This window comes from Brachycentrus maculatus, unplaced genomic scaffold (assembly GCF_059751285.1).
Source record: "Brachycentrus maculatus isolate JH-2025_06_01 unplaced genomic scaffold, ASM5975128v1 h1tg000614l, whole genome shotgun sequence".
In the NCBI taxonomy this organism is placed as follows: Eukaryota; Metazoa; Arthropoda; class Insecta; order Trichoptera; family Brachycentridae; genus Brachycentrus; species Brachycentrus maculatus.
The window spans coordinates 214,909-237,888 of record NW_028281352.1 but is presented as its reverse complement, the minus strand read 5'-3'; the positions used below and the strand labels follow the sequence as shown (position 1 = coordinate 237,888).

General features: G+C 30.8%; 4 protein-coding genes across 10 annotated transcripts; 2 read left to right on the top strand and 2 right to left on the bottom strand.

Moving 5' to 3' along the window:
• The first annotated feature begins 345 nt into the window (after positions 1-345).
• Fnta (farnesyl transferase alpha) lies at positions 346-5,326 on the top strand. The gene is made up of 5 exons (XM_088273853.1): positions 346-667; positions 1,259-1,382; positions 2,772-2,862; positions 3,765-3,904; positions 4,792-5,326. The coding sequence occupies exons 1-5, from the start codon at positions 538-540 to the stop codon at positions 5,321-5,323; spliced, it is 1,017 nt and encodes a 338-aa protein (XP_088129979.1). The 5' UTR covers positions 346-537; the 3' UTR covers positions 5,324-5,326.
• An 808-nt stretch (positions 5,327-6,134) lies between these two features.
• LOC148301077 (uncharacterized) lies at positions 6,135-15,042 on the bottom strand. Of its 7 annotated transcripts, none has more exons than XR_015838847.1 (12): positions 14,629-15,042; positions 14,226-14,337; positions 14,047-14,122; positions 12,864-13,112; positions 12,476-12,649; positions 12,218-12,403; positions 11,500-11,886; positions 11,342-11,419; positions 7,129-10,718; positions 6,964-7,028; positions 6,398-6,529; positions 6,135-6,273 (listed from the first exon to the last, which is right to left on the bottom strand). XR_015838847.1 is itself a non-coding variant. In XM_088273851.1 (4 exons), exons 1-4 carry the CDS (start codon positions 9,002-9,004, stop codon positions 6,157-6,159), a joined length of 2,190 nt encoding a protein of 729 aa, XP_088129977.1. In that variant the 5' UTR covers positions 9,005-9,097; the 3' UTR covers positions 6,135-6,156. The 7 variants fall into 7 exon arrangements, 1 of the variants encoding a protein (XP_088129977.1); XR_015838846.1 differs by having other exon boundaries at positions 14,226-14,326; XR_015838845.1 differs by having other exon boundaries at positions 12,834-13,112; positions 14,226-14,281.
• A 1,834-nt stretch (positions 15,043-16,876) lies between these two features.
• Positions 16,877-19,127, bottom strand: LOC148301076 (transmembrane protein 183-like). The gene is made up of 3 exons (XM_088273850.1): positions 18,893-19,127; positions 18,109-18,824; positions 16,877-17,276 (listed from the first exon to the last, which is right to left on the bottom strand). The coding sequence occupies exons 1-3, from the start codon at positions 18,930-18,932 to the stop codon at positions 16,998-17,000; spliced, it is 1,035 nt and encodes a 344-aa protein (XP_088129976.1). The 5' UTR covers positions 18,933-19,127; the 3' UTR covers positions 16,877-16,997.
• An 824-nt stretch (positions 19,128-19,951) lies between these two features.
• On the top strand, positions 19,952-22,858 carry LOC148301075 (transmembrane protein 183-like). Its single transcript, XM_088273855.1, has 3 exons — positions 19,952-20,186; positions 20,455-21,161; positions 21,495-22,858. Exons 1-3 carry the CDS (start codon positions 20,162-20,164, stop codon positions 21,771-21,773), a joined length of 1,011 nt encoding a protein of 336 aa, XP_088129981.1. The 5' UTR covers positions 19,952-20,161; the 3' UTR covers positions 21,774-22,858.
• The last annotated feature ends 122 nt before the right edge of the window (positions 22,859-22,980 follow it).

Here is a 22,980-nt window from a genome sequence, read left to right as displayed (position 1 = left end):
GGATCCAGATAGGGATCACAATAATTTTTACCCTGCTGGAAATCGAATAGTAAATAAGTATATTAAGTAATAGAGGCGAGCAAAATAGCATTTTCATTTCATGAAAATAATTATGTATTTCGACCGCCTGCACCGATAAAATATTCCACAAATGTTTATTGAGTGTTATTTGAGTTTAATGCACTTTGTGTTTAAACTTAAATATAAACTCTACTCAATAATTTACGTATTATTGTAAAACCTATAAACGTATTTTAATTTTAGAGAGAGAGAAAGTAGGTACCCGTCCACCTCTTTGAGCACACTGGCAATATTTAGATCATAGATAAAGTTATGTTTAATGCCATAGATTTAATTTTAAATGTTAATGGAAATGTCAAAGTCAAGTTCGATCATAATTCCTTGTCCTGTGCTTAAATTACTACTAGTATATAATCTTTAAATTGCCTATTATAGTAAATTTAGACCTTCGTAATATTTTCATAAGATTATTTGCGTCTAATTGCCTTCTGCTGACGTGTTTCAAACTTTGGAAAAATGTCCGACGACGAGAAAAGCAGCGCTGACTGGGTTTTCTACAGAGATCGGCCTCAGTGGAGTGATGTTACGCCGGTGCCTCAAGATGACGGTCCCAATCCTGTCGTTGCGATAGCTTACTCAGAAAAATGTAAGAATGACTCACGTTTATTTATCGAAATTCACGTAACGTTGACAGATGAACCAGTAAATTTCACTGTACAAATTAACACAATACTAATAAAACTTATACATAACCTTGCAGATTTTATCTCTCGGATGCGTCCCAATGCCTTCTGTTATAAAATATTTTAATATTTATAGGTGACTCAGCTGAGAAATCATCCCTAGGGTGAATAATCCAATACCTGGTGAAATTACCTAGAAAAAAATCCTTTAACCACCCTCATAAATTCCTCTCTTTTCCTTCTCCTTCCTGCAAAATCTATTTTTTTTACACCGTACCCTTTTTTTAATCTGTGAATGTTTTCTAATAGTTACTATAACATAAATGTGGAATTGTTTAATTGGCTTTATTTTTATTAATGTAACTATTTTTGTTAATGTAATGTAATGTTTATTATTGTTAATGTAACTATTGTTTATTATATACTTTTTTTATACGTAAAGCTTTACAATTCCCGAACAAACAAAATGAAATAACTGAATAAATAAATAATGAAAAATTGATAAAATATTGTGTTGAAAAATTTTAAATGACCTTTTTTTATATAATTTTCAGTCAAAGACGTCTATGACTATTTTCGAGCTGTGCTAAAAAATAAGGAAAAGTCAATGAGGGCATTAGACTTGACAAAAGATGCCTTGGACCTCAATCCAGCGAACTATACTGTTTGGCAATACAGGTATTGATTCATGTAACCGGCTCCCTGCCCTAAGCGCGTTTGCGCGCTCCTCTATACCATATTCGTTAGGCCAGGCATACAAAATTAGCTTGTAAATACGGCCATCTTTGTACTTGTTTCTAGCCTATGTCAAGCATTAATTTTAACCATTTAATATATAAAACACATCGCTCACTCCTTTCAAGAACGACATAAATCAAAAATTGTCAATTTTCAGTTGTGCATGTTTTGGAAATGCCCAGAAAATGTACTACATCCCAGCAAAAGCGGCATATTTTTAACATAATATTTACCCGCCACAGGGCAGAAAATGTTGTTTTTGCATTTTGAAGAAAAGGTATTGTTTAATATTTTTTGTAAATATACTAAATATTTTTCAAATAGAGAAAAAACCTTCAGGTTTTACCTAAAAAGATCTGTTGCACGGTAAAAAGTTCGATACGTGGCTTGATATTTATTTTTGATATATTGTATTATATTCTAGAATTTTAAAAACGTTCTCCTGAGAAATCAAGTTTTTTGATTAATGACGTTCTTGAAAGGAGTGAGCGACATATCTACATATTTTACACCACATAGTGTACATATTTAGTAAGTTTTCATAACATCCTTTAAATATATCGTGGGTATACTGGCAAAAAACGTTAACTCGAAAATATGCAATTTTGACTATATTTGAAAATATGCAATGTCGTATATTTATGTGGTTTTAGAAGTAAATTCAACTTTAAGTTAAATTGCGGGTATTTTAATCAGGCTAAAAGCTTTAAATAACAAGTATTATTCAAACAGGGATTTTAGAGTTAACGTTTTTTGCCAGTGTACCCACGATATATACGTACCAAAAAATATAATTATTGTTCGGTTTTACTTTCTCATAGTTAGGAACTGCTTTACCGACTCAAAGATGCTAAGAAATATTAGAAGAAATTTCGATCTGTTTCCTGAAAGTCGAGAGTATAGCCGCTTGTGCACTACATGGAATTTTACTGTCCGGCAGTCCGGTTTTGAAAAATAATAGCAACTACGACAGTTTAGCGTGATCGAATTTAGGCACAAAGGTGTTCACGCACCGATCACGAGCACAGATCCGAAGAAAGATGGACAAAAGCACAAGCCAATCCAAGCCAATCATCGTTTTATCACGCTAACTGAAGTGTCGGATGGTAAAATACCGTGTAGTGCACAAACGCCCTATAACTTCAAAATTGTTTTCCTTCTTTTGGTATCTTATTTCAAATAGATGCCAAGGCTACCAGGTTGACTGATAAAAATAATTTAGACCCCAGATATGACGAGCAGTGTATAGAGGACAAAGCTATAGAGCGGACTCATGTGGCGTTCAAGTTTTATTTCACTGCCTTGTATTCTAAATTTATTCTATTACAGGAGAGAGTTACTCGAAGCTCTGGATTTAGATTTAAAAGAGGAATTGAACTACTTGCAGCAGGTTATAGAATCAAATCCTAAAAATTATCAGGTAAGTTTTATTAATTTTTATACTCAATAATACATAAAGTTATACGCTTATACATTTGATAAACGTAATAATGGAAACTTTGTATATTGTTTGAATCTAGTTTTTCAAAAGCTTGGTAAAAAAAATTGTGTCTGCCTTAATAAAACTCATAGTAATTTTCTACGAGTCAATGCTAAATCATCAAATAAAAACCTTTTATTATACAATAAGTATTACTTATACAATTAATATTATACAATAATTATTATTATATTATATTTATTTAATATTTTACAGGTGTCGTGTAGTAGTGGGGTAGATGCTCGACTGCGAAATATGGCATCGCGGGTTCGATTCCCGCCAATTGCAAAATGAATTGTAGAAATATTTATTTTCAATTATTCTGGGTATTTGTGATGCATATCTACCTTCTCTTTCCTTACTATCTATCTACCTGCAGATGAGCCTCTAAAACAGAGGGCTTTGCGGGTTATTCCTTTGATTCATTCCGTTAGGGAAAAAAATTCCCAGGAAGTCGCTACCATAAAACCTTACTTTTATTTTTTTTTTTACTGATGGCAGGGAGTATTATTTTTATTGTGAATAGTATCACAAGGATAAAAAAATATAAAATAAAATAAAAACATAGAGTGCAGCAACCCTGTCTTGCTAGGTTTTTTTATTTGGCCAGTACAGTGATTCATTTATGAAATTGGGGTCCATATCTTTCACTCAGTGTATCTAAACAGATCATTAAGACCCGGTCATTCACAAACGACTCGCGTCTATTCCTCACTGAGAAATCACGGTTTTGAATTGCCCAATGTCCACGTAACTCTGAAATCTGTTTACATGTTTAGTTTACTTTTATTGTTTGATGTGAATCTTCCTCTAACCTTTTTAATATATCAAATTCTATTTAGATTTGGCATCATCGCCGAGTTATGATTGAATGGATGAAAGATCCTTCTCTGGAGTTACAATTGACGGAAAATATCTTGGATCAGGATCCAAAGAACTATCATGCCTGGCAGCATAGACAATGGGTGATAAAAACTTTCGAGTAAGTGTTTTTTGACTAAACTTTATCATATTTACTAACCTCCGTCAGCAACCAATTAAAAATGTTTGGAACGATATACATATTGCAGTGTTTAACTCCCATATTTATTGTTAATTCTTGGGACTGTCAAACCTTCATTGTGTGTAAATTGTGTATCATGATTTTAGAGTATTCCATTGTATCATGAGTGGTAATTCCGTGTTATCTAAAAATTCATTACTAACTATTTTCTCATGTGTGATAAAATAAAATAAATAATTTTCTGCACTTTATTAGATTCTGCAATATGACTCACTGAATGCCAAAAAGATTTAGGGGCCAAATCAATACTTTGTTTAAATTTGTAAATTAAATTTAAACTGTGGTATCTGAAATTGTAAATTTTAAAATAAAGGGACTACAATTTTTTTACATATCATTTTTTTTAATTGCATCCAAATTTATTGATTTAGATTAAATTGAAAGTTATATCTGATATGGAAATACATAATTGAAATGTTAATATTTCAACCAGATGGGTAGCTATCAGAGATCTTATCTAATATGCTGTCCCGAGCCTCAAATCCTAATAGGTATTTGGGAAAGAAATGCAAAAGCAAGTTGACGTTAGTTTTTTTTAATGAATTTTTGCAATGGAAGAATACCATTACTGAATAAAAAGTGAAGAATCAAGAGCATAGTATGAAAAAAACAAAAAATCAACCTTGTACATATATTTAGTTGCATAGCTTTTTTGTGTTATTCTCTAAAATACTTAATATTTACTATTACTCCATTTTAACATTTGGTGATGGTTACAATATCTGTTAGAATGTATTATTCATATTTATAATATACATTCCTTTACTTTTGTTAAACTGGAATTACTTAAATCATGTTCCTTTCAGATTGTACGATAAGGAGCTTATTTTTGTTGAAGAACTTCTATCGGCTGATATAAGGAATAACTCCGCTTGGAACCAACGCTACTTTGTTATATCAAACACAACCGGATTCACAGAACCAGTCATCGAAACCGAAGTCACATACACTCTGGAAAAAATCAATTTCGCCAAAACCAATGAGAGCGCATGGAATTATCTAAGAGGAGTTCTAATTTTTGACAAGCGTGGACTGAGTGGGAATCCTACCATCACTTCGTTTTGCCAAGAATTATACAAAAATTCAAATAGATCTCCTTACCTCTTGGCTATGATCGTTGACATTTGCCTGGAATCCATGAAAAACGGCACCGATGACACGACGTACAGCGAGACCAGGGGAATAGAACTCTGTGAGGAGTTGGCCAAAAAGTTTGATAAAACTAGATGCAAGTACTGGAAATATATCGCTGGCAAATTTATACATAAGGATGTTAAACCAAAACCATACTATTGTCAATTTCATCAGCCGCCAAAAGACGAAAAAGCATCATCGTAACTTTAAACTTTAAAAATGTGTATTAAAAATTTACTTAAAGTATGAAGATCTAAATTTATAACAATAATCGATACCTTTTTTAACTTTTAAATTATATTTAGCATTAAAATATCTCTAGATACAGTTGTTTTAATTTTTAATTTTTTTTTTTTTATATTCATCACAGCACACTATTTTATTCTTGTGTACAAAAATATTTAGATACTTTACTATTGATTGTTTTATACATTTTTACCTACTGCATCAACCTTCATTTAGAAACGTGACTATTGTTCAAATTGAACATGGGACCAACCCTTAGATATGTGCAGACGAGTCGCTCGAATCTTTGATCAGCAGCATAGAAGTGATTATTTTTGACATTACATTTGTGAGTTAGTGAATTAGGCCACCTGAGTGGTTGTATCGCTCTATTTCTTAGGTGAGTGACACATGCGTCTGCATATGAAAATGAAATAGGTTTGAGTTACTGTGTTATTGGACAATAATTAAAACTAACCAGCCGCAGATGTATCCATGGTACTGACCAGAACATATGTCAATTGGACTAAATGCGAGTGCTTACGCCAAATAATTACGTTTATTGCAACACTTGTACGTTTAGATAATTGATAATAAACTAGATTAACAATACTGAATTTTATTTTTATTTTCACAATTTGAGCAAGCACAACACTTCACTTTTTACATAATATTTAGGGATATTTTATGAATGTAACACAAATATTGACATAGTTATTCCAATCATTGTATGAATATGTATTTACTATGGATCCAGTTAATGTATTTTCCATATAGATATCCATACTTATGAGAGTATATGTACATTTTTATTACTGTTTGATGCACACAATTTTGTATATTTTTGGTACAGGAGGAAGATCTTGAATGATTGCCATTGTGCTTGTATTGCAACGTAAGTTTTGGATAAATACATCATTTACAAACAGCTAAAATAAAGTTCTTACATTAGAACTAAATTAATTGTATTTTGTAATAAAAATATTAAATGTTTTTCAACCAAGAATACTGTAATTATTCTGATTCTGTAAAATCACAATACATATAACCTACCTTGTACCCTTTGATACCTGCATACTGCGGTATCTCATATTTAACCATAATGGACGTTTCTGTGAGCTCTTTGATTTCCATCAATCCTAATTCATTCACATTGAGTATTTGTCCAATATCGCTTTCAGATATCTTGAAAGTTAAGCAAAAGTGATTAAATACCACCGTGAAAAAAATACAATGACATACGAATTACAGTGGAACGTTTTTTATATGATTTGCATGATTATGATGAAATAGGGTACATATTCAGTAGAACCTTGAGTTAAAAACGGCAAGGGTGATTCAGGCGACAAATGAAAATGCATCCAATGTGAACAAAATTTCAGATTACAAACTAACTTGAAACTCAGTTCAGAAAAACTGAAGTGTTTATTAATTTATTTGACAGGAGTTTTTATTTTTAACCCGAATTGTCTTCCTTATTGTTCATGAACCGAGGTTCCACTGAATATCTCAATTTATCATGAGACATCTTTCGAACCTTACAGCACACTCTTTTCAAATGACATATTTCTGCATTCAAAATATTAAAAAAAACAATAATAAATTAATGAACTGCGTACCTTTGCCGAGGTCTTCTTGCAGTTTTCATTTATTCCTGATGAAATTGTGTTTTTAGCATCATCACCTATGTATTACAATATATTAGATTATGCATACAGATATATGCATATAGATAGTTATTTCAATAAAGATAAGGAAAAAACAAAATTAAAAATATAACTTACCTCTTATTATAAGCGCTTCATCAATAGATGACTGCTGACAGCTCCGTGACGATGGGCAGTCACATTCCGGAAAGGAACTAGCTATCATCGTAATCAAATTATCAAAAGCCTGACTGCAGCTAAACAGCATGTATGAAGCATCACGAGATTTGATAACACGTGCTGACAAATTTCCACTGGCGCTATTTGAGTTCCCTTTATATTTACACGGGGTTTCCACACTGTTATTGGATAAACAACATCGCATTCCATCAACAGTCTGAAAATTTTCAGTTTGTAAATTACTTTGACTGAAAAAATTTTGGAGAGGCTCATTTTTCTGGCTATTTTTATTGTGCGATGCGCAGTCACATTCGGGCATGTGCTCAGTGATAAGTGCTTTAATTTTTTCTAAGAGACCATCCGTATTTTTGCAAATGCAACTTTTTTGTGCTGTGTCACAGGTCGAACACGTATCGGAAGCATCAAATACTTCTTTATTGCATGTTTTGCACGCTGTTTTTTTATTGTTATTTTTTTCTGTATCAAAAGTAATATGATTTTTTTTGTGGCAGTCATTACATATTTTATTATCAGAACTTCTCATTGCTGTATCACATGTTACACATGTTTCAGTTGTAACACAAATTTCTCTATTACAAGATTTACATGGTGTTGTTTTTTTATCAGCATTATTTTCCATGATGTTATCATGCGGTTGGTGCACCTCTTTATTACAATTCCTACATATTATTTTTTCATCAGGTTTTTTTAGTGTGGCATCACACACCCCGCAAGTTTCATTAACTACACAAACTTCTCTATCGCATTTTATACACGGTGTTGATTTTTTATCAATTTCATCATCTTTATCTACTGTGGTCACATTGCAACTTTTTTCATTGTTTTGATTTACTCTGGAAGTCTCTGTATTTTCTTTAGTTATGTCGTTGTCGGATATTTTATTCATCACGCAAAGTTTATTTTCACAACTCAAATTTTTTTCTTGACCAACATCATCTTCTTTGCAACATTTGCAGTCACATATTGTAATTTCGTTTTTATTTCTACTTATTTTTGCATTGTGCGGTGACGGAACCTCTGTTGTGTTAGCTCCGCATATTTGTTTTGATCTCGACTCGTCATCTTCGCTTTCTAGGTTTGTTTCTTTCCTGCTCAATTTTTTACCTCTGTATATATTACAGCTGGGCTCACTGGAACATTTATTTACTGCGGATGTTCTCGGTGCTTTCATGATAGAATGAGGCTTGATCTTTGAGGAAGCTACCCCCTCACAGTGATGGGTAGTACCGAAACTACTAGCACTTGCGTATTTACTTTCAAGGTTTGAAAGCACACTCGCATTTGACTTGCATGTTTGTATACCATTGTCAATGGTACATTTGCAACTTGATTTGGTTTCAGTAATGTGAAGCTTGTTGACATAAAGATTTTCAACTTCTTCCTTACCTTTTCCACACTTATCAACTTGGCCCCTTCGTAAGCAGGTACACTTGACTGGAAATGTAAATTTGATTGGTTTTTCTTCTTCCTTACAAACACATTTATCGTTATTGAGTATGCTTTCATAGATGTTTTGCAAATAATTTGTTGGTTTCTGCGCATTGTTGTCTTCTGAACAATTATAAAATAATGTTGAACTTTTTACTGTTAATATTCGTTTTGTACATGATAATCCTTCTCTGTTGTAACTGGTCTCGGATCTGGCCTCGATATTTTTAATAATATCTGATATAATATCTCCAAATTTTAACTTTCTGGCGAGCTCTGATTTCATTATAATTTGACTTGTTGAACAATCTCCTTCGGAAATAAGATCTTCTTTTTGCTCGCCCTGCAACCACTCTCGCACACATGGACATGGGTTTGCTTTCATTTTATAATTTAAATTTTAAAATAAATATTTCAAAGATATTTAACACAAAACTTTTACTAAACATGGGACAGAAAATTTCAATCTTTAAACTTAATTTGAATAACCAATGTATTCCATTTATTTATTGTGAAAATAAATATACTTACCTACTCAATAAAAAATAATGAAAGAGACATAACTTTGAAGCCTAACCCATACAATCATGTTATCATGTGCTCGAGGGCACCTTGACCAAAATTTAATGACACTCCTTCCAAACGCTCGTAAAAATAAAACTTGAAAATTGTTTTTCATACATTTTAATTAACTATCTTCGTATTGAGTAAATTACATACAAAAATAAAATAAACATCAAAAAATATAAAAAATAAAAAGTGTAAATTACAAAACAATACACAGTTATAAAACTAATCACAATATGCAAACCGATCTTTGAACTGACAATTGCTTCACAAATATTAGGTTCAAGATTAATTTTGTTGATATTCAGGGTATGCGCAATCAAGTCTGATGCACTTTCATGCTTTTTAAAAAGTGATTTATCTTCGAACCAATCTTCTTTTTGATATTCTGAATCAAAGTGGCAGGGCAATGATACAGATTCTTGCAACAAGTTAGTAAAACTACTGGATGATTCACTGCATTGTGAAAAAATATTATTGCCGTGACAGCTGTCAAAAGATTTGTATTTGCATGTGTTGCTTTTTAAACACTCTTCTGATAAATCTATTGGTACCAAATTAAAACTTGACGTTCGGCCCAATAACAATGTTTTTTCTGGACTCTGATTAATGAATGACTTGTTAGAATGACTACATATACTCGTAGTTTCATGGGCTGACTGATCACTCTCTATAGATATTGCCCCTAAAAAATCTTCTAACGATTTAAATTCTGCCTCCGATACGCCATCGGGCCTGAGTAATATTTTTTCATCTTTTGATTTGAGTAAATTTTCATCAACAGATACAATCTTCTTCAGATTGACAGATTGGCACTCATTGACATTGTGATTAGATAATGGCAAAAAGAAATCTAATATAGATCTTTGCCGTTTAGGATGATCATGAAGTGAATCGACTGATGAACTCGCATCTTCATTTGGTAAAGTTTTTACAATTTCTATATTTGTCTGAGGTTCATAAGCTAAAACATTCTGCTCCTCGTCCAAATCATTCTTTCCTTCAATTAATAAATTGGCCTTCTTATTCTTAATTTTTTTCTTTCTTTTAATGTTCGGTTTTTTCGACTGCTCTTGAAATGAAGGAACGTTGGTCACTATAGACAAATTTATAACACTTTTATTTGCTATTATTTTTTGTCTAAAATTTCTCATATCACAGGGAAGAGTTTGGATGCTGAGTTTATTTTTGAAGGCATAAAGACTCTTGGATTTACATCTGGTGTTTGAAATAGAAATATTTGATTTGTTAGTAGAAGCACTCGCAACACTTCTTGCCTTTCTTCTTAAACTAACACTAGGCCCGTAATCTTTGTGCTGTGTTGGAACCGAGGAACATTTATGGAAAATTACTCTTTTCTCTGTGATTTGATTTGATTTGATTTCTCTGTGATTTTTGACTGGTTTTTGTACATAACTTACGCTGCTACTTCCTTCAGAAATAAACACATCCTTCATTAATCTTAAGCGTTTATAGAAATTCTTATTCACTTTCAGAGCTTTTTTACCAATGTTGTTTGATTCCTTGCTTAGCTGAAACATAAATATATAGATAGCTTTTTAACCCACTTGGCTTAGGGGCCGGCTTGGCTTGGCTGGCGGATTTAGCACTTGAGGGGCCCCAAGCTCAATCCAATTTTAAGACCCCCACCCCTCCGTTCTATACCCTACAATTTTTAAATCTTGTATATTGTTGGTCAAAAAAGAACTTTTTAACGGATTGCCACCCACAAAACATGTTATAGCTAGCATTATTCATTTGACAGCGAAAACTGATAAATTATTTGAGCCTTTGCAGAAATCTTCCACTGAAACTGCTCCCGAGAGATCAAAGTCAGGAGAAAAATGGGAAGAAACCATTTCTTTCAAATGCGAGATCTCCATAGAAATAGACACTTCAACCTCAATTCGGACATGAGCATCATATAATGCTACATCCTTTCGGTGCTTCTGTATGTCATCAAAAGCTGGATTCTCACTCAAGATAGCACAGTGTGTAATGATATAGAGGAATTCGCAAAATAAAAATTTCCAATCTTCAATATGGATCGGCGCAATGAGAGGAAGAAGAATTAATAAATATAATCAAATTATATAATGTCTGTTCTTATTATCACAATTTAAAGACTTGCAAATACAGAAATTTTAATAAAAACCTTTTCTGCAATGGGTTTTTTCCATTTCTTTGCTGATACTTTTTTTTCATTTAATTCAAAGCCTTCATTGTTATGCATCTGAAATTTTAGAACATTTATTTATATTTTAAAATTATATTCGCATTTAAATATTTATTTTATTATGTAAACATATTGACCATCTTTTTGTCATCAATAACTGAGTACTTTTTCAAGAGATTATTGTTCTTTGATAAAATTTTACTTTTTTCCTGTCGACTTTTCATTATCTTGTTATTCATGGAGGAACGCGGAAACTTATAGCATGCGGGTTCATTTTGAATATGTATTTTGAAACTCTCATGAAGTCCTATACTGACATTTGGATTGTCGGTGCTACTCTGGTTTTGTTCTTCCTCTGCAGATGATAAATCATGATATTTATTTAATTCTTCTAGTAAGTTTTCAGCTTCTTTACTTTTGCTATTGATTTCTTGGAGAAGGGACTGTGTCTTAGATTCTTGATCTTCCCTTAATTTGGAAAATTTACAGGATAAATCAGTTCCTATGTCTTTTTGAGACTTTATCTAAAATAATAATAACTCGTGTAATTTATCAATTATATATGACCTTTTTCATTATAGTCAGTTATACTGTATTTATTACTTTAAACCCTTTTACTGATGTTATGATTAGGAGTAATTTTATGAATCAAATAATAAGTAATTAACTTTTTAATTCAATTACCTACTTACTTCTTGAACAGAATTAATGTATACTGGCAGATTTATTGATAAAAATCAATACTTCTAACCAACTAAAAATAGACTAGTGATACTCGACAATGTTTGTACGGTACTCATACAGTTACAATCCTAAAATTGGGTTGAATCTTATGATAAACAAATGTTGCATTACCTGTTCCTTCAAAAAATTTATTTTTACAGCCTGATTTTTGAGAAAATCATTCGATATTTCCAATTCTTCTTTAAGCTTTAAAATATCCTTCAAATAACTTTGTTCAATGTCCTTCAAAATAATGTTTTGTTCCTTTATTTCTTCCTCAAAACTTTTTTCATGCTTTTTCTTTAATGTTAGTTCTTTCTGCAATACAGTGTTTTATATTGCAATACAAAATTAAAATAGGTTAAAATTAAAATAAATATAGTATATTACCTGAAGCAATGATTCAGTTTCTTTCAATTTATTTTTATGCTTCAGAGCTTCTTCTTGAAACTTTTCAATCTGATATTTGAGCATAATATTTTGCTTTTCCAAATTTTGATTTTTGTGTAACATTTTTTCATTTTTAACATTATTATCAATTTCGTTATCCTCCATTTCTTGCATCTACAAAGACATGATATTGAATATACTCTCATATTACTAAGATCTCACTTATATTATTATGCTGCAGTTTTTAGATTTTTTTTCTAATATTACATATTTTTATGCCGCACAATTTTGCATGTTTATACAATTCCAAATTTTCTTTATGCATTGTTAAGTAAATAATACAAATGTAGATACTTACACATCCAAATATGTACAATATTTTTTTTACCTTAAATTCCAATAGTATGCATTTGTCTTTCCACATATTTCTATCCAATTCTAACTCAGTTAAGTGACTTTTAAATACTGTTTCCTTTTCTAGCAATTGCTTCACCTTTCTAATATATGAATTTTCCATGTCCGCCCACATTTCGTCTCCGTCAGAAATAGTTCTCTTAAATATTTGCTCTCTCCTTTCATATTCTGTAACCGCGTGCCTCCATTTGCATTCTTGGGTTCCCTCTTCACAATTGTATATCTTAATTAAAACAAATACTTTAATATGCATGTGAGTATGCTGAGGTTACCATTCACACTGTTTTTACTAGTTCCATTAAGGTTTTTGTGAGATTTAAATAGGACGGTTTAGGACAAAAAAAAATCTTTTTCAATATTTTGAGTGGATACACGATTTGTTATCAGCTACACAAACCATCCAATTCACTCCTCCCAAAAACACAAGACAATACAAAATGTAATTGAAAAATTAAAGACATTGTGTTCTACTACTATCGTGTCCTGCTATAATGTCCTTGTAATATTTATCATGTCCTGATCAAAAATAGAAAGAAAATAATCGCATTATAATATGAGGCATGTATTTGGTTTTATATGAAAACTCAGCAACAGTCTAGTAGACTGTCATTTATTAAGCTGTACACAAACTATGTAATTATTTCAAAACAAATAAGCTTTGCAAATACTTCAGCAAATGAATTTGATAGAAGCTATCAGCTTGTCCCATATTTTTTTATGCTTAGTTTTGAATTACATTGAGGTTTTTTATAACACAGATTTCCACTGTAGCCTGAAATTCTGATAAAGTATGTAAAACAAAATAGGAATCATGATAATGGTATTTAACAATAATTTTCAAGGATCTTAATAAAAAAAAATATATCCAAAAGTTATAATTCTGCATTCATTTTATGACTGTTAAAGTGAAAATATGCTCTATGGTATCAAATCCTAGTACCAACCCTAATGTATAGAAGTGAAGCGTGGGGTTGCCAAAAAATAATGAAGAAAAACAAATTGATTGCAGTCAAACTGTGGTCTCCAGTATGGCGTTTTTTTATGCATAGTATTTTCATATAACTGTTGTTTTTTATAAATATTTTATAAAACAACTAAAGTTAATATAAAATGTTACAAAATTATTTTTACAGAAATACTTTTGTTATTAAACAGACCTGATTAAAATTGGTAAATGTTTCAAAATCACTTTCAGTTTGTACTTCTTGGTTTTTTTGATAATTAATGCATTTCCTAAAACAATAAATTAATTACATTATATGCATCACATATTGAAAAGAATAGTGGTCTTTCAATGTGTAATACAGTATTATAAACATATGGAAGCAATACCCACCTTATTTTATAATTGAAGGGTGATTCAATAGTATTTCCATTGTGTATGTTTTCTGTCTGGACAGAATAATAAATATTTTTAATCCTTATAAATTTACATGTCTAAAAAATCACTATAAGTTTTTAAAGGTTAATAAATTTTAAATTGCGATGCAAGTTACTTTAGCCATATTACATAAAAAAAAAAAAACTAAATACATAATTACTTTTCATGGGAATATGATGTTTTAAGTCTGGGCATTAATTTTACAAACTGGGCAAATAAATATAAATTATGATGTATTTGTTTGTTATCACCACTTCAGCCTTTAATGGTTATACAATTATTACACTCAAGTATGTCTTTGTCATCTCAATTATATTAGTTAAATCATACTTAAACAAAAATACATATGTGAAATAACCTTTATTTGTTTTCTGCGATATTGTTGCATTACATTCCACATATTAAAGTAAATAAGAGCAGGAATGGATTTTTCCAGCATAATTATTTTATTCAATATGTCTGCTTCATTATTCATTTCCGAGTTATTTTGACCAGCATTCAATTCTATAATTATTGTTTTATCACGCATAGCATTCCAACAATGTTGTTTATCCATTATTGTTTTAGTATTTCTCTTCTAAAGATATGATAACAATAATATAAACATGTCTCACAAAATTTTATCTCACATTTGTAATGGATAGATAAATGAATGGAATATATATCTCAGTTCCTTTATCAACGTCAATCATAATTAAAACTACATACGTCGAAAGATGCTATCAAAAATTAATAATTTTACTGTAAATTCTCCATGTTTTTAAATATTTTGATAAAGAAACAACTGTCACATTACAAATAAGTAAAATATTTCAAATTTTGAACATAAAAAGATCGTTATCAGGAACAGCAAAAAAATATGTCAGAAAAAGTACTTGCATAATACACGATAATTTTATAATTTAGGTGTTTACACCACCAAATATAGTATTAATTGTAAAACAAAAGGACACACTTGAGTTTCAAGGACCAAAATGAGGTATTGACACATATCGCTCACTCCTTTCAACAATGTCAAATATCCAAAAACTTGATTTTTCAGGAGATCGTTTTTAAAGTTTAAAAATATAGTTAAATGTATTAAAAATAAATATCAAGCCACTTATTGAACTTTTTACTATGCAACAGATCTTTTTAGGTAAAACCTGAATGTTTTTTCTCTATTTAAAATATTTAGTATATTTTACAAAATAATTAAACAATACCTTTTCTTCAAAATGCAAAAACAACACTTTCTGCTCTGTAGCGGGTAAATATTAAGTTTAAAAATGCCGCTTTTGCTAAGATATAGTACATTTTCTGAGCATTCTGAAAACATCCACTACTGAAAATTGTCGATTTTTGATAAATGACGGTGTTGAAAGGAGTGAGTGACATGTGTACTTTTTTAACAAAACATCTTACACTCAACTCTCAGCCTCATGTTTAAAAATTGACAATATTTTTTTATCAGGTCCGTGGAATTTACTCTTCAAGAATAAGTTGTGCATTTAATGTAGGTGTACAATTGTATAGGTCCGTCCTTGAATTTCAAACTTGACATATAATTGCAAAGCATGCCATAAGGCCACTGCAAACCTTGATTTTCTAAGAGATTTAGTATGCTTGAGACCGCTGACCATCTGTGAATGATTGAATTAATTCTGGAGTTAATTTATGCGTAATAAAAAGGACTAAGAAGTACAATAACAAACAATTTTACATAAAACATAAACTTACGTTTTAATCAACATTTTCTTATTCGTTTACCAATGAAAGTAAAAAATTATAGCTTCAGTGAAAATAATACAAATGATAGTGCTTGGTAAGATAAACCTTATATTAAAAGGATAACTGGCCTACCATAATTCATTTTGAGGCTATACAATACATATCGCTCACTCCTTTCAAGAACGTCATAAATCAAAAATCGTCAATTTTCAGTTGTGCATGTTTTTGGAATGCCCAGAAAATGTACTATATCCCAGTAAAAGAAGCATATTTTTAACTTAATATTTAACTGCTACAGGGCAGAAAGTGTTGTTTGAAGTGCATTTTGAAGAAAAGGTTTGCATTTTGTTGAAAGTGCATTTTGAAGAAAAGGTATTGTTTAATTATTTTTAATACATTGTATTATATTTTTCAACTATTAAAACGTTCTCCTGAAAAATCAAGTATTTTGATTTATGACGTTCTTGAAAGGAGCGAGCGATATGTTAAATATATACAAACCCATACAGCATACGAATTGTCACATTGCCCATAGATTTTTCTTATGATGGACATAGTCCACATAGATATTTTTTTAATGTGACGCTATTGTGCTCAAACCACTCAAAATATCCATTAAGTACTTATAATATTTTTCTTTTAGCCCCTAACTAAACATAAGAGGTGCATAGGGCACTGCATCTTTAAACTGGTTGATGATTTTAAGATATATGGGAAAGGAAATGTAAAAGGGATGGCTTTCAAAAATAGAATAGAAGCAATGGCTAGGATACTCGGGGTTGCATTCCATACTTATACATTTTTTTGAAAATACTGTAAATATACAAACATTAAAAAAAATTAACAGATATACAAACATCAGGGAGAAGGTGTGCTTTACAAACCAAAAAATCATATTAGTTGTGAAAAATAGTTTATTTCATCATATCTTGTGACGTGAATTTAAAAAATAATAGCTTATATTATATTACATATCACAGCTTCTTTATCCAGAACAAATGTATCATTGTACTTATTTTATAAGTTCATTTGGTTTAAAATGCAATTGAAAGCACTTTGTTGCGCTATCGAAGATAACAATTCTCCAGAGTGCGGATAATGAGTGTTCCACCAATCCAAAACTTCTGTCTTTACAACCCCGTCCAATACAATCACGCTTTCGGGTTTCTCTTCATACCCGGAACTAAAACCAATAGTTACTCTCTGACTCTTCATACTTGGGGAAATGGTAGTTTGAAGAAGTCTCAATGTCATCCCCATTGCATGCGATACATCGGAAAAACTTGCACATATAATCTGAAAAAAATTTAAATTACCATTTATTCCTTTATTTTTATCAAATGTGTGATCTACCCAATCTATTTTGGCTAGGGGCCAAAATATTTTGAATTTTGTTAAGTAGATAGTGTTTTAGTACTAATCAGTCTTGAAAGAGTTGACATTATTATTATTATTTTTTTAAATTTATTTCTTAAGTTAGCTAATATTAAAACTAATATAAACTATTATATACATTTACATCATCTTTATATATTTACATTTCCTTACAGTAACTTAGACATTTATTTTTAAATTCTTTCAGACACTTTTCATTCTTCATACATTCAGGCATCTCATCATACATTTTTAAACCCTTATACATCAAGCAATTTCGCGACTCAGCTCTTTTTAATTATAATTAAGTTATAATAAAATATTTATAGTGATTTTAAAACAACATTGCATTTTAATTATAAACCAACTATTTATTGATTTGGCGTTTAATTTGTAGAACTCCATTTTAATTTATGTATTAATTTTCAATCAAACATAGATTTTGTATTTTATTAACAAAAACACATAAAAAATCAATCTTGTGACAATTGTTTTGCCTTATTAGGGCATTATCAAAGGAATGATAATGCCCTAACAAGACATTTGTTTGATAATGCCCTGATAAGGCGAAACAATTGTCACAATATTAATTTTTTATGTGGTTTTGTTATTATTAAAATACAACTTAATACACTCAAAAAATCTTTTTGATTTAAAATTAATACAAAAAAATAAAATAAAAAATCAACTTTTGTCATAATATTTTCAGCAATAAAATCATGGTAACTTAATAAAATACAAATATATTACCAACCTTTAAAATTTTACAATCTTCCTCGGGATTTGCGTTTATATTATCTAATATAGTAACCAAATCCTTTTTAGGGGCAGTTTTCTGATTAGATCGATAGTATAAAGGGCTATCGACTAGTTTCAATTTAAAAAAGAAAGCCCAGTAACATTTATACCTCTGATACCAGAGGCAAGCGCATCGCCTTTTCAGCAAGTCTTGAGGAGTGGCGAAGCTCTGTGAGGGCTGACGCTGGCTGAAAGGGGGATATGTATAATACAAGCTGCGGATGACTAGCGGTCTCAGACCATACTTCCGCGCGCTTGCTGCGTGAAGGCGTTTAGGAAGCTTTCCACAAGGCTTACAAAAGGTTTTCTGGAGCCTGGACCAAAATTTGGAAAAGGTAGTTACGTAGAGAGTCGCCTTACATATTCCAGCAAACCTTCCTACGTCCTCTGGTCTGATATATTCCGATAATATAAACCATAAATCCAATGGATACTCCAATCCTTCCTCGTCTACTAAATTGATATCTTCACACTGTTTTTTCTTAGAATGTCTCTTGACTACAACAGTCTTAGTTCCGTCTTCATTTTCCTCCTCCACGAGATCCAAATCATCGTCATTATCATCATCCCACGCCCACTCGACCTCCTTCTGCATTTCTGATGGTACAGGAATTGACTTTTTGGGTCGAAAATGACTATATTTTGAATCCGCAAAATCGCTTAGCGTTAAATCTGAAAGACACCACTTATTCACTTTTTATGTCAGATGTCGCAACATAGTGAAATATTATTATTCTTACCGGCAGAAAAGGTTGTTTTCCTATTCTTTTTACGGGACATAATAACTTAAATTACAACAAAAAATTATAATCAAATAAATGTTTCAAAATGATAGCCTTCATTAAACCCGGACTTATCAAAGTCGTAACAGAAATTAGCAAACGTAATATGCGATTATCAAACTACCAATTATCTGGAGTTCACAGACTAACTATTTATCTGGAGTTGTCGAGTCAAATGTCAAATATAAACCACAGATTATATTAGAAATGTTGTCAAAGTTACCATAGATAACGAATGCTCTTAAGCAGCCAGCATACGCGAGTTTTCCTCTTTAAATTCCGTACTAATTCGTATACCAAACAAGGATATCTTTTTATTTCTTTAATTAGCTTATATTACACTAATATAAACTATAATTTACACTTAACTAACATTAAATATTTAAATATAAAAATATATATAACGTGGTAATATTTTCCTTCGTAAATTGGGTGTAAATAAAATGTAAAGTGGATGTATAATAATAAAATAAACGATATGTTGCTTTGTAATTAAAGTTTATTCTTAATTTATCATTATAATATTTTTATATCTATCTGATTTGACAGTTCAGAATATTATATTTGTTCTATCTGATGTCTTTTGTTTTATTCAGTGCGACGCATGCGACATCTGGTGGTAGATCTGTTTTATGTAGGTACTATATGTAAGTACTTAATAAAATGGATAGGTAGGTACTTAGGTATTTTATTACATTTATATATATATATATATATATATATATATATATATATATATATATATATATATATATATATATATATATATATATATATATATATATATATATATATATATAAATATATATATATATATATATATGTATATATATATATCCAAATTTATGATCTCATACAAAAACTATGTACGAAGCACATGGTATTTTTTTCCGAGTGAAAAATATTCTGCGTGCGAAATTTTTGCATGGAATACGTACTTAAATTTAGAATTTATAAAAAGGTAAAAGCCGGCGGAAAACTCACGTATTCTGGCTGTCTAGATGTTACGTTATCATTGACTACGTTACAAGACCTGTTGACTCCATCGCTCAAAAACGAGTAAGGGAGAAAACTAAAAATCAATAATTCAGATTTGACATCTGATCAGCCGGGAAACATTACGTTCGGTGATTTATAAGTTCCAAGAATCTAAATTAATGAAAACATATTCTCAGATTAATATATGTGATAAGGTTTTTTTGTAAATTGCACTATTATGTACGTACGATGAACAGACAAACCATTTATACTGGTAAGAGAAATAATGTACAATTTTATTACAAATTCTTACATCAAAGTTTTATTGAAACTGTAATTTTTTCACATAGAAGTAACACTGATTACTTTAAAATTTATTATCCATAGTCTTAAAACTAATATAATACGTATTGTTATATATTCGTGGCCTTGAAATAAGGAATATGCATTATGCATTAGTATAGATAAATACGAATATATAAATAGATTCATAGCCTCTAATTTAAAAAAAATAAAAATATGAATATACAATGCATTTTCAGGTTTGACGCTAAGTGATTATGCGGATGCAAAATATGCAACTCGTTTTCGTCCTAAAAAGCCAATTCCTATCCCTGTGCCTGTGCAGCAGCCGTCCAGTGATGAAATTAGGGATAACTTGAATCTTGTAAAGCCGGAAAACAAAGATGATACTAAAACCACTGAAGCCGAGATAGATTTAAAGAAAAAACAGTGTGAAAATATTAAGTTAGTAGAAGAGGAGGGGATTGATTATCCGTTGGATTTATGGTTTATATTATCAGAATATATCCGGCCAGAGGATGTAGGAAGATTTGCTGGTATATGTAAAGGGTCTCTTTATGTAACTACCTTAGCTAAATTTTGGTTCAGGTTGCATAAAATATATTGTAAGCCTTTTACGAAGCTTCCCAAGCGCCTTCATCCCGAGAGCTTGCGGAAGTACGGATTGAGACCGCTCGTCATCTACAGTCTGTACAAGGCGTATCTGCCATTCCACGACCGGCGCTTCCTGCACCCATCCTACACTCCTCAAGATCTGTTAAAAAGGCGATGCACTTGTATGTGGTATAAGAAGTACAAAGACAACTGGCTACTATTTTTCAAATTGAAATTAATCGACAACCCTCTTTACTATAGATCTTATCACACAAATCACCCCAAAAGGGATTTGGTAACTATATTAGATGATATAAATGCAAATCCTGAGGAAGATTGCAGAATTTTAAAGGTTGGTAAAAAAATATATATTTCACACGAACTTATTGCTCAAAATATTGTGACTATTTGCCTTCGTGAATTATTTAAATAAATAAGTATCATAAATGTTCGTTTGATCAAAATCTTAAATCTCCTGAAGATATTCACCGATTGCTTCGAAATTTTAACACAACGTTGTATCCGAATACACTCGTGTTTCTGTATATGCATTTGACAGGTAAAAACATGCTGTTTTTGAAAAAATAACATTTTCGACCGCAATGGCAGCGCCATCTGTTGATCGAAAGTATATATTTAAAAAAAATATTATTTGTTTATCCGACTTATTTCTTTTTTCTTTCAGGTAATGTGTGGAAGCTTTTCTAATATGCCGGAGACAATAGGCATGACATTAAGCCTGCTTGAAGCAACTCTTTGCCCTAACAGAAAGAGTAAAAGACTAACTCTTGGTTTTAGTTCCGGATATCATGAGAAACCTGAGTGCATAATCGTATTGGACGCAATCAAAAAGATAAGAGTTATAAATTGGTGGAATGTATTCTATCCGCACTCCGGGGAGTTTTTGTCCTTGACGACACAAAACATTACTTTCAATTACATTTTGGACTTATTGCATATATAGAATAAGTATTGTTATAATTTTCTGTGATATCTTTATGTATATAATTATTCTGTACGTGCCACTCAACTCTTCCTAAACGGCTGGACCGATTTTGAGAAAAAAAGGACTGGTTAAGATTCACAATTGGATCCCGTAGGTGGCACTGCGATCACACAATGGCGGAAAAAAAATTAAATGTCAAACTCAATGTCAAATGTTACTACAGTATGTAGTTCATCGAAAATTCGAATATCGTGGAAACGTTTGCTGAACCAGCTCATACCAGGCAAATCAACGTTCAGACAGGAAAACGTCAGTCGGGTCCGCTAGTACTTAAAAAAAATAGATGTTTATTTATTTTTTATAAATATAACATTAATCAAAATATAATAAACTTGACGAGTAACGATTTATCTCTCTAATATAGCGCAATGCACGATTTTAGGGAGGGAGTTTGCACCAATATTATATTTTGTAGAACTTTAAGTAAAACAAAAAAAAGCTAAATCAATTAGTACACTTAAATAATACTCAGTAGTGAACATTATAATATAATGGAAAAGCAATGAAATGTGGTTTCTGCTGAAACAGAGTGTAAATGAAAATTGGTGTTTGATGTAAAATTATATGTGTGTAACAAATACAGCAGGACCTCTATAATCCGAACGCCGAAAATTTACCCTCTTGTCGGACTAGTGGAGCGTTCGGATTACAGCACAGAGAATCTCTAGGGAATTTTTATCAAATAAATTATTGCGAAATAAAAATGTATTGTCAAATTATAAATGCATTTACTAAACTTTTTTAAAGAAATAAAACTTTTTAGGTGGTTGAGATTTATTTAATGACAAGTAAAAAGCTTTGTCTCGCAATTTACCTAAAAACATTTTCCCTGGCACAGATTACCTTTTTAAGATGAGTAGGTGTTCGGATTACAGAGGTGTTCGGATTAGCGGGGGTTCGGATTAAAGAGGTCCTGCTGTATACAGTTTAAGCTATATCAGTGTCTAATAATCATAATTATATGGTATAACCAGTATTAGATATTAAAATGGGTGTTATAATAATAAATTGTATGGTATATCAGAGTAAAAAAAATTAAAAAATATATGTGTCAACAATTAATAAGTGTTTTATAAATGTATTAACTATTATTTATTTGAAATAACTTTTTAAAAGTATATTTATATGAAACTATTTTAACCGAAATAAATAATAAATTATTTGT

Excerpts from the sequence above, each read along its gene's own strand:
- Fnta (XM_088273853.1), top strand. The coding sequence starts at position 538 with ATGTCCGACGACGAGAAAAGCAGCGCTGACTGGGTTTTCTACAGAGAT. Across the intron at positions 1,383-2,771 it reads TATACTGTTTGGCAATACAG|GAGAGAGTTACTCGAAGCTC; the intron begins GTATTGATTCAT and ends ATTCTATTACAG. Across the intron at positions 2,863-3,764 it reads CAAATCCTAAAAATTATCAG|ATTTGGCATCATCGCCGAGT; the intron begins GTAAGTTTTATT and ends AATTCTATTTAG.
- LOC148301077 (XM_088273851.1), bottom strand. The coding sequence starts at position 9,004 with ATGAAAGCAAACCCATGTCCATGTGTGCGAGAGTGGTTGCAGGGCGAG. Across the intron at positions 6,530-6,963 it reads GCAAGAAGACCTCGGCAAAG|ATATCTGAAAGCGATATTGG; the intron begins GTACGCAGTTCA and ends TTAACTTTCAAG. Across the intron at positions 6,274-6,397 it reads CAGGTATCAAAGGGTACAAG|CTGTTTGTAAATGATGTATT; the intron begins GTAGGTTATATG and ends ACTTTATTTTAG.
- LOC148301076 (XM_088273850.1), bottom strand. The coding sequence starts at position 18,932 with ATGTCCCGTAAAAAGAATAGGAAAACAACCTTTTCTGCCG. Across the intron at positions 18,825-18,892 it reads GAAAACAACCTTTTCTGCCG|ATTTAACGCTAAGCGATTTT; the intron begins GTAAGAATAATA and ends GGTGTCTTTCAG. Across the intron at positions 17,277-18,108 it reads AAGATTGTAAAATTTTAAAG|ATTATATGTGCAAGTTTTTC; the intron begins GTTGGTAATATA and ends AATTTTTTTCAG.
- LOC148301075 (XM_088273855.1), top strand. The coding sequence starts at position 20,162 with ATGAACAGACAAACCATTTATACTG. Across the intron at positions 20,187-20,454 it reads CAGACAAACCATTTATACTG|GTTTGACGCTAAGTGATTAT; the intron begins GTAAGAGAAATA and ends ATGCATTTTCAG. Across the intron at positions 21,162-21,494 it reads AAGATTGCAGAATTTTAAAG|GTAATGTGTGGAAGCTTTTC; the intron begins GTTGGTAAAAAA and ends TTTTTCTTTCAG.